Raw genomic sequence first — 11257 nt, 5'->3', positions numbered from 1 at the left:
GAATAAGAAGAAATATGTATGTTTATTCTTATTCAGATCAGTACAGATAGATCAGGCCTGTTTTCTCTGTACTGATCTGAATAAGAATAAATATACCTGATCTATCTATAGTGACCTGAATATGAAGAAACATACCTGATCTATCTGTACTGATCTGAATAAGAAGAAACATACATGTTCTATCTGTACTGATCTTAATAAGAAGAAATATACCTGTTCTATCTGTACTGATCTGAATAAGAAGAAACATAACTGATCTATCTGTACTGATCTGAATAAGAAGAAACATACCTGATCTATCTATAGTGACCTGAATAAGAAGAAACATACCTGATCTATCTGTACTGATCTGAATAAGAATAAACATACCTGATCTAACTGTACTGATCTGAATAAGAAGAAACATACCTGATCTATCTATAGTGACCTGAATAAGAAGAAATATACCAGACCCATTTTCAATATTTCTTATAGTAAACCAGGCTTACCTGATCCAACCTCCACAACTCTGCAGTTGTCTTCGTCGTCAAAGCATCCAGATCCTACTCCAGAAAATATCAGATCATCTCCGTTGTAGAAAAACCTAGCTGTAGGCTGATATGCACAAAATCAATTTAGTTTCTAATATCTCCTTGTAACAGTCATAACAGTCCCGTTGTTTTTGTACAGATTGATTGTTGCGTATGTAACATTCACGTTGTCGTTACAGACTGATTGTTGCATATGTAGCAGCCATGCTGTTTTTACAGATTTTTTTTTTTTTGCATATGTAACACTCAGGTTGTTTTGTAAAAATACATTGTTACGTATGTAGCAGTTACTTTTTATAGATTGGTTGTTGCACATGTAACAGTAATATTGTTTTTACAGATATGTTGTTGCGTAAATAACAGTCACGTTGTTTTTACACAAACATATTATTGTATATGCAACAGTAACTTTATTTTGTTCAAATTGTTGCGTATGTAACAGTCACGTTGTTTTGTATAGATTAATTGTAGGGTATGTAACAGTCACGTTATTTCGTAGAGATATATTGCGTGTGTACTTAATTGGGGGAGCGAACCTCAAATTGCATGGAGTTAGATAGAAATATTTTGCTAATCCAGTAATATTGTTAGTAACCATCCTGTTATGATTGGGGTCTGTTTGACTCGACACTGGTTTTGATTCCGTTATGATCCAAGTAAATATGTATTTGAGTTCGTGATAATGAGAGTTTGCGTGAATTTCTAATATTTACCATAAAAGACCAAGAGTTATGCAAAGAAAAAAATATGTTATTTCAATACAAGATTTCTTTAATTTGTTTGAAATTGAATCGGGTCAATGTGACCTCATACATAACACAGAAGGAAGGTTGATACAAAATGATAAAAACCATGAAGAAAAAGAGACCACCTTTCGAAAACTTGGGTTATAGGGTTCACAGAATCACCTCGAAGAAAACTGGAAAGCCATCACACTTCGTGAAAGTAGTAACCACCTCCAAGAAAGCTGCAGATAATATTCTTTCCCACGGATGTTTCTTTTATTTCTTCTATTTTAGAGCCGAAAGACCGTAAGCCGCGATCACCAGCAACCTACACTAATAAGTCTCCCATTCATCTTTCATGTCAGCACTACACAACACCCTCTGTAGACCAAGAAACACATATGCCCACCAACGAAAACCCAGCACGAAAATACCAATACATGCAGACCACAACAAATATATGTATATATAAAGAAATTTCAAACACCGCATACAGACACTCAGGACACAGGAATATCTTACAATAATCCAGCTGCACTTGCCCAACAGATCCAAACTCGAACATTCACCAAGAACAAATAAATTCAAGCAGGCGTTCACCCGAACCAGCATGGCCTTGTAGAATAATTCGACAGATAGGCTTCGTCGAGCCTTCGCTTTCCAGTCATGAAGCTATTGAGGAGACGCGCGATACATTTTCCTTTCTCCAGCGACGATGAAGACTACAAAGAGCCGATCAACAGAGCCCCTATGGCCTGCATTCAGCCGTTTCTTCAAGAATAAAAGCTTTCTGCACTAGTTAAACAACGATGATAACCCCATGCACGTTTGCCATTCCTTCTTCCTATTCTCTCTCCAAGATACCCTCTTATATTTTCTGGTTTCCCTGGGCACTGGTCAGGTAGAGCATTCAGCGTCTCATCAGTGAAAATGAGTTTTCTCGGGCTAATCCCATTTTCCCCACATCAAACTTTCTAGGCATAGGATTTATAGATCCTCACCTCCCTGAAAAACCATTAGTTTGATAAGGGCCATTTGACATCAAAATGAGAAGTTATCCACTATGTGCAGGCACTATTTCAACAAGCACAACCAACCTTCCCCGGACTTTTTTCCGGCTCTTCTCACTTAAACGTCGCAACCAAAAGTTAATATATTGCCTAGCCAAGTACAACATTTTCAACATTTGTCCAAAAGTCACGAATTTCCAAGTATAGCCTTACTTTTCTACCATGTGTACGGTTGTCTCCCAAAGCTTCCAGTAAACTCTGAGCGATTTTCTAACCGAAATACCTGCCAAGATTTGAATTTAGATTTGGCTGCAGAGTTTCTCTCTAAAGTCACAGCTCTTTTGCAGTTTCTCTATAGCAACGAATGTACTGAAGGAGCAGCTTCATGAGCCTTTCATCATGACAAAGGTATTCAATGAGGTAGTGTAATCCAAAGGCTTTCCTTAATTACGTCCATACGTTTGAAAAGATATAATTTAGTCTTAATGGTTAGTAGTAGTGCAAGTGTCAAGTGCTTACAGTTTGTTAGGTGCGATAGGTGCAAGAAGTGGGTTTTATTTGAAAATCCGGGAATGGCATGCATAGATAAACAAGCTAAGAATGATGTTGTACAATCTGTATGTAGTTTGTAGGAGAAATTGTAGGCTGTTCTAAATAGAGTAAAAGCTATTGATAAAAAAGGTAAACTGCGGGAAATTGGAGCAGGATTTAAATAGGAAATTAAGCTTTTGCATGCGAAAGATACAGTGGCTAATAATGACTTTTAAGTAGATGAAAACATTACAAATATGACTAGTAATTGTGGATTTAATTGTGATGAACAGGTTCTATTAAGCAACATATTTCAGCTTGTGTAGATGATGAGCTTGAGGAGGGAAGGATAACAAAATTATAGATAGCGATGGTAATGAAAATTATAAGAAGATTCTTGTTACAGGAGTTCCTCTAACACGACACATGGATATAATAGTATGTGGGGTAAATAGGGAGAAAACAATTAGATTGTGCTATCTATGGAAAGGGGTGGAAGATATAACCAACAGGCCAAGTGATAAAATAAAGGATGTTAACAGTGATGCAGTCTTTGTAGTGCACATAGGAGTTAATGATATAGGGAAGGATATGTAAGAGGAGCTTATTGTTTTAGTACAATGCATTCAAAGAAAAGGTCAAAATAACTTAATTCTGTCACGGATGCTGCCAAGGCTTAACAATGGGGATGAAATAAGTAGATCACTAGAGTTTAATGCTAGGCTTATATTAATATGCAAATAAGGGCAGTTTGGCTGCTTGCATTTGTAGGATAAGTTCAGTGGGAAAAGGGAGCTTTCTGAAATGGATGGTTTACATTTAAAAAGAGTAGGAGGTGACTTGTTTGCAAAAGCTATTAACTCAACCGAAGGGTAAGAATAATGAATTAAAAATATAATATAGAGAGTGGTATAGTGTGGGAACAAAATATAAAAGCAGTTTTAATCGTAGGCTAAACTGTTATTATTGTAATGCTAGAAGTATACAAGATTAATATAATACTAAAATTCGGTGGGGGAGTGTTTTTATATGTAAAATGTGAGTTACTTCCTGTTCAAGTTGAGAATATCATAGCTGACAGCAACGAGGTTGAATCTATTTGGGTTTCTGTTGGTGGTATTAAGAGTTCAAGGCTTTTAGTTGGAATTACTTATAGACTACCTGATGAAACTGATGAAATTAATGAGAAATTCTACAGTGAGATAAAGGTTTCAGCTATTAATGAAGTCATATGTATTGGGCGTTTTAATTCCAGCCATATACATTGAGAAATATTGGAGTCAAATAATGAGTGGTTTTCTTCAACCTACAAGGAACAATTCTATTTTAAATTTATTCATAACTTCTAATTATTTCCTATGAATTTAGCAACTGAATTAGTCGAGGATATTGATCAAATTTGGAAAGTGTTCTTAAATTTTTAAGATAAGAATGTTCCTTATAGAGAAAAAAAGGATGACTGCAAGTAAAAAAGAAACAGGTTGTCTCACAAAGGATATAAAAAATTACATAAAAGCATCATAAGTATAAGAAGTTTAAACCGACTGCAATGATGGAAGATTAGGAATGAAGATTTAAGCAATATTCTTTATCCTGAAAAGTTGCTAGATGGCAATAACGTTGAGCAAAATGATTACATTAATTCTAAGCTTGCTAAGAAAAAAGTGGGCAGTTTAAAGAAGGATAAAGTTCCCAAGAGAGATTGTATTTACCCAAAGGTTTTGAAACAGGTTAAGTATTGGATATGTGAGCCACTTGCTATTATTTTTTCTAAGTCCTTGAACAGTTGGCAAGTACAAGAAGACTTGAAGTTGGCTAATGTTACTCTTCTTTTCAAGAGACGTGATAATAATTGTCTCAGTAATTATAGGTCTATTCGAAATGGTGTATTTTAAGTGTTTTACATTCACAAAAAGAAACCTATCATACACCATTTCGATTTTCGATACCTCACTACTATAAAGGCTTGGTATGGTCTGATATTTCATTGGTGGTAGTGTCCAGGGTCTCTGATGAGGAGAGGAATTCTCCGAAACTAGTCTGGCTCACAGACACACACACCCAATGAAAGAATAGACCATTCCAAACTTTTACTTGTTGTTAAACAAATGTTTAAACAACTCTATTCAATTATAGGTCTATTAGTTTTACATCAGTGGTGGGAAAAGTTTTTGAAAGTCTGATAAAAATAAGTTGCAAAGTCATTTAACAAAATTCAAAATTTTGTTGATTAGTCAGCATTGATTCACTGAGAAAAAGTTTTGACTCACAAATCTTTTGCCATTCCTTGAAGAGATTACTGCTCATATAAATAAAAGAGCAGGTGTGGAGTTTGTGTATCTAGATTTTCAGAAAACAATTGACCAAGCAAGGTGCCACATAAAAGGCTTGTAAAAAACTTATCTCTCTAGGTGTGGGGGATAAGTTGGCAAATTGGATAGAATAGTGGGTGGATGGAAGAAATCAGAGAGTTGTAACAAATCTCAAACTGGATTAATGTCACTAGTGGGGTTCCTGAGGGTTTAATGGTAGGAAATTTGCTTATTTTGATTTACATCAATGACATGGATGAAGGAATGACCAATATATTATTTAAATTTCCTAAATTTGTTCGTATTTATTGGTGAAAATGTTAAGACTATGAGACAAAAATATGAATATTGGTATGGTAGGGATAATTTTTGGCAAAGACATGTTTATTTTTCTAATAGTGGTTAGCCTTTGAAACTGCTTGTCTTATGAGTTTTTTGTGTGATAGATTCAGTTAAGCTATGGGAGTTTACGGGAAGGCTTGATAAATATTTAAATGATAAGGGTTGAATTTGAGTTTTTTTATTGTTTAATTAACTTAGTAGACAGGATAGCCTAGATGGACTGAAAAATCTCTTGTTGTCCTTTAATGTTATCTGTGGCTGATGCCCATATGCAAATTGTGGAAGTTGCATTAATACATCAAGTATTTCAATAATACTGGAACACCCATCAAGCTTCCAGTTTTGGCCCCATCAAACTTTGTAGAAGACACTAAAGCTGTTCTCATACTGCTTCTTTCTGACCCGTAAAAGTGATAGAACATTACCTTGGAATTCAACGAACATGTTCAAGTATATGACAATTGGCTTGATAATATTTCGTGGCCCGATGAAGTCTACTTCCACAATTAAATTATCTGGGGTCAAACCAATCCACATACATTCGTTGAAAACCCCTCTATAACCTAAAGGTGACTGGGTGGGCTAGGTTTGCCAATAGTGTTATCATTAGACTTTATTGAACTTTGTTTGGAATTTAACACAAAGCTACACAACGGGCTATCTGTGCTCTGCCCACCACGAGTATCGAAACCCGGTTTCTAACGTCGTGAGTCTGCAGACATACCGCTGTGCCACTGGGGGGCCTTTATCGAACTAACATTCGATTAAAAAACACCTTCGTGACCTAAAGGTGACTGTTATCATCAAAATTTATTATGTAATAGAAAACAAGAAATGATTAAAGATTACGAGTTTTGGAAAATCCGGAGTTTTTGAATTTTAGTTTCACGTGCTAGTTACATATAGAGGGCGTCCTTATTAACTAACTTTTAAAATGTGAAAAGTTTAGCAAGGCCTCAGAAAGTTATTATTGCCACAGAATCTATAGAAACAAAAACTAAAATGACAAATAATTAACTGTTAATACACTACCTGATCTAAGTTTTTCATGCGACTCAGATCATATGGGATAGATACCAGGACTTCTACGTCACCCTCCACTATTACCCTTGGATCTCCCTCAGAAGCCATGTCCAGAAGTCTATCACCATTGAACACCAGTCCAGCAATAATTCCGTGAAATGGTTTTTCCAACTGGCCAGTATTTAGAATTTTCTTGGCTCCAATTTGGATTTTAGAGTGGCTGTTGAATATTGTTAATTGCTTTCCTGAAAAATTCCAAACAGGTATAATCCTGAGTAAAATATATCTGATTATATATCATATCTAAACTTACTGATAAGAAATGCCACTCTTGTTCCAATGACAAAGAGAGTTTAACGTATCAATAAATAATAAAAATTTACCTCTTTTCTAAACAACATTTTATCACGCAGTGGAAAATATATTGAAATAATTTACAAAATTGATTCATTTTCTTTGCATATCCATGTTGAAAAACGTTAAAAGGAATACAAATTACTGTACATTAATGAGCCACTGGAAGAAAACCACACACACCTCTTATAACACAGTTGCTGAAACCGCAAAAACAACTCTATATTAAGTGTACAGTGATTGTCATTGCCATTATAAATGTTCACAGCTCGATATTGCCATTTTCATTGACACCAAACTCCACATCTCAATGTTAGGTGTTCAATGGTTGCCATTTTCATTATCAACACCGAAATCTACATCTCGATGTTGGGCGCTCAGTAAATGTCATTTTCATTATCAACACCAAAGTCTACAGCTCGATGCTACTTCAAGACGTACATTTATGATTATATAATTTTTAACTGTGTTGGCATGTTACAATTTACATTTGAATCAACCTTTCTGCTGCAAGGTGTCTAGTTTATTATTATTCAGTTTATTTTTTCCTCTTCTTTATATACTTACTTTTTAGTTCTTGCTTGTGCCAACTGCTCGAGTAGGTTTGTTATAAACATTTGTATTTGGTAACTATTTAATATTTTGTTAAACTCAGGTTTAGGTCCACTGTGGACAAACAACAAACATGCTGTGTGAGAGATCCTGCATATTCCATAATAATATGAAGAATTATAGATATAACTAGAAGAAAACAGCGATTTTGTCTATTGTAACACAACATCAATTCAAATAGTTTATCCACTACTACTAAAATATACTAACAACAAGGACTGGTCTGTGTAAGAGTAAATAGATCAGTGTGAAAGGTACTATATATAGGATAATGCCCTTAGTGAGAACTAATAATTCATTGGTTAAATACGTTGTCGATGCTTTAGTACAAAGCTACACAATGGTTCATTTTTACTCTGTCCACTACATCGTTGGCAATGGATATGGCGAACATAGTGTTTGGAGTACTAATATTATACACTCTCTAATTCTTGAAAGCCCTGAAGAACTGGATAAACAATGTAGTGTTTAAATATATAATAAACCTAATACTAATGTCTTATACCAAATATATTTATAATCATACTTCGACAGTTTGTGAAAGGCGTTCACACCACAACAATATTTACTATATTTTTGTTTTATATTTTTTATGTGACTCATTTATTATTAGAGATCTTGTAACCAAAAATAGTTGTGGACCCACAAGCAACTTAGCTCATAAATAGTTTAGATTTAAAAAAAAAATCCGATGAGCTTATCGAGCAAAGTTAAACCATAAACCAATCAGTCGAAGTAATAAAGTTTCTAACGTGGTTTGTTTTGCGTATAAGAAGTTTCAGCTCTGAAAATTCAAACACACTAACAACCTGTTCTACAAAAATTACTTGATAAAGTCTTACCACTTGGATGCTTCGTAACAACGTTGTGGTGGTCAAGCTGTATCGTAGAGTTGGGCCCGGAGCGGATGAACCGAACCACGTGGTACTGGCCGTCATCTACCCTCGCACTCAGCTCTCCAACTGGATGGTCTTGGGTGCCGAGGTTGTAAACTACAAAGATGGTTCCCTCCATCTGGTAAAGTGAACTATTTACTGTAACATTTAACAGCTGGAATTCTGGATAAAAGTTGTTTTTAACAATGACGTCATGTGATGTGACGTAAAACAGACAATAATAGTAGACATCATTACATTATTGATTTCCATTCAGTATGAAACATTTATAATAGAAGTTCTTTATTGGTTCTTAAGTAAATACATGCTATTATATTAAACTTTAATTAAACAAAAACAGACATACTTAAATTATGCTGAATGAATAAATATAGGGTGTCGAAACTTATAACAGATAAATATAAAAATAACAATAAGACATTAAAGTTGCCAAAGTAAACTACCACATCAAGTACTCACAATATTGAAAATGACCAATAAAGGTGTTAAACTGAACAATACTGTCTAGTGCTATCGATCTTGATAACAATATAATAGTATTTAAAATGAACTCTAGATTACAGTATTGACATTATCGTCAATAGGAGACTCAAGTTGTTAAAGTATACAATGTCTACTAGTACTATTGTTCTTGATGGTAACACAGTAAAGTTGTAAAATAATTTTCATCGTTTGTTAATAACATTATTGCCAGTAAGAGTATATAGTTGTTAAACTAAACAATACAGACTAGCACTAACAATATTTCCAATATACCAATAAATATGACAAAATAAAGAATTGAGTCGTGCGAACAAAGGAGATTATCCTTTTTCCAAATCATTGTCTAATTCTCATATAGAAAGGTTCTCTTTATTCAAAATATTCGTTTAGTACTGGTATCAATAAAGGACTATTTACTTTTTCATAAGTATTGTCTAGTATAGGAATATCAGGCAGGCGGTAGCACTGCCTATGTAGGGATGGATTGGATTGTTTATCGAAATGGTATTTTAAATAGGTCATCAGAACTTTACAATACTATACAATGTTTCCATTTATAACAATATCTATGTAATGACTGAGTCACAAGTTCTGGGAATGTCTGTAAATATCATAGCAAAAAGTTTGAATTCATTGTTCTTCTTTCTTCTGCTTCCTATTTATTACATGATAACTCCAAAACCAAAACAATAGTATCAACCAATTTCTCTGAGGTGACATAGTTTCAAACGGAGAATTCGCTTTTATAAGTATTATTACCTAGTAGTAATTTAAAACAAATTATAATTCTAGTGTACCCCTTCAAGTTAGCGTATTTACAGAAATTTGGTGATCCTTTAAAAAGCGTAAGTACAAGGTGAAATTACCAGCAATTGATAAATAATAAATAATAAACCTTTCTATGTCTTTTGAAACACTGCATAAAAACAACAATAAGTAAAGAAAAACGTTTAAAAAAAAAGGAAGTAAATGTAGGGATGGCTAATATTAAGCCTTCAGAAACAATGCAAACAAGATAGTGGGGATGGCATTTGCATCATTCCTACATAATAGCACAGGCAAAAATTAACATATAGCAATATATATAACTATTCAATCATAACTGCGTTTAATTCAACCTATTTTTGTCTGTTAACATTCTACTTCACTGTATACCTGTGATATTATGTAGGGATGATGCAAATGCCATCGCTACTATCTTGTTTCTGAAGGATTGATATTAGTCATCCCTACATTTACTTCCTTTTTAGAAAAGTTTTTCTATACTTGTCAATAAAGGAATAGCTCGTAAGTTACGTCTAGTACTAATATCAATAAAGGAATAGCTCGTAAGTTACGTCTAGTACTAATATCAATAAAGGAATAGCTCGTAAGTTACGTCTAGTACTAATATCTATAAAGGAATAGCTCGTAAGTTACGTCTAGTACTAATATCAATAAAGGAATAGCTCGTAAGTTACGTCTAGTACTAATATCAATAAAGGAATATATTTACTTGTTTATGGAAGCACATTATGCTAATTTAAAACTGACAAACAATGATGTATAAATAAAATGAAGTGGTTTATTTTAGTGGGGAAGATACTGCATGTTGCGACAGAACATTGGTCTGTCTTTTATTAAGACACTCTATTATGCTTATAAATCTTTGTTTGTCAACTTATTATGAAAGGAGTGTGTTCTTATTCAAAAGTTTCACCTAGTACTGAAATTAATAAAGGAGTCTCCTTATTTATAAAATTGTGGTTCTCATACAAACAATATTAGTTATTCACAAGCTTCGCCTAGCTTTCCTTCGGTTTAAGGACAAGCTTATAATTGATAAACTTCTATTTCTCCTTATGAAAGCTGTTTTAACGTGTAAATAAGCCTATCTGTCAACCAGTTTGCTAGCTAATCAGAATAAATGTTTTTTATTATGGCCACAGAATAAAAAGACTTACTATTTCAAGTTGTAAATAGTCGTTACTTGTGCCGCTATCAACTCGAACGAGCACGGCGTTGTCGCTGACTGTAATAAAACCCAGTGTCAGAAGATCTGTTTCAGTGTCAGGACGTCGATCCAGTGTAAATGTGAATGTAATTATTCCAGAACCACTGCCGAAATCGTAGGCTATACTCTCTGAAACAAGTTGCATATTTTACTACAAAATGAATAAAATCAACACATTAAATAAGGTGTTTTAAAAATAATTCGAATGAAAATATGGTATGTAAGTATACAATGCGCTTTCTACGTCCTTATTTTAATATATTAGGTCGTCAAGAATAGTCGAGGAAGGTCCTGCAGTCACAGATGGCCTAGTAGTAGTGGTAACAGGTGTAGACCAAAAATATTATCCTATTCTATTAGGTCGTCAAGAAATTATTGTCCTTTTTTTTTAGATGAAAAAACCCGAACAAGTTATATATCAAAACAACACATTTATTAAATCGATG

General features: G+C 33.9%; 1 protein-coding gene across 1 annotated transcript in view; it reads right to left on the bottom strand.

Annotated features, from left to right (window-relative positions):
• Positions 1 to 488: 488 nt before the first annotated feature.
• The window catches only part of LOC106470031 (neurexin-1-like), a gene marked incomplete at its 3' end in the record, with an annotated part of 101134 nt that continues 90365 nt past the window's right edge, over positions 489 to 11257 (bottom strand). The window contains exons 13-16 of the mRNA XM_022398580.1: positions 10762 to 10940; positions 8282 to 8453; positions 6483 to 6718; positions 489 to 594 (exon numbers count right to left, since the gene is read on the bottom strand). Of these exons, the coding sequence (XP_022254288.1) occupies positions 489 to 594; positions 6483 to 6718; positions 8282 to 8453; positions 10762 to 10940 (693 nt within the window). The remainder of the gene's footprint in view (positions 595 to 6482; positions 6719 to 8281; positions 8454 to 10761; positions 10941 to 11257) is intronic.

This window comes from Limulus polyphemus, unplaced genomic scaffold, assembly GCF_000517525.1.
Source record: "Limulus polyphemus unplaced genomic scaffold, Limulus_polyphemus-2.1.2 Scaffold3782, whole genome shotgun sequence".
Lineage (NCBI taxonomy): Eukaryota > Metazoa > Arthropoda > Merostomata > Xiphosura > Limulidae > Limulus > Limulus polyphemus.
Note: the sequence above shows the minus strand (reverse complement) of the source record. Positions and strands in the feature narration are given on the sequence as shown.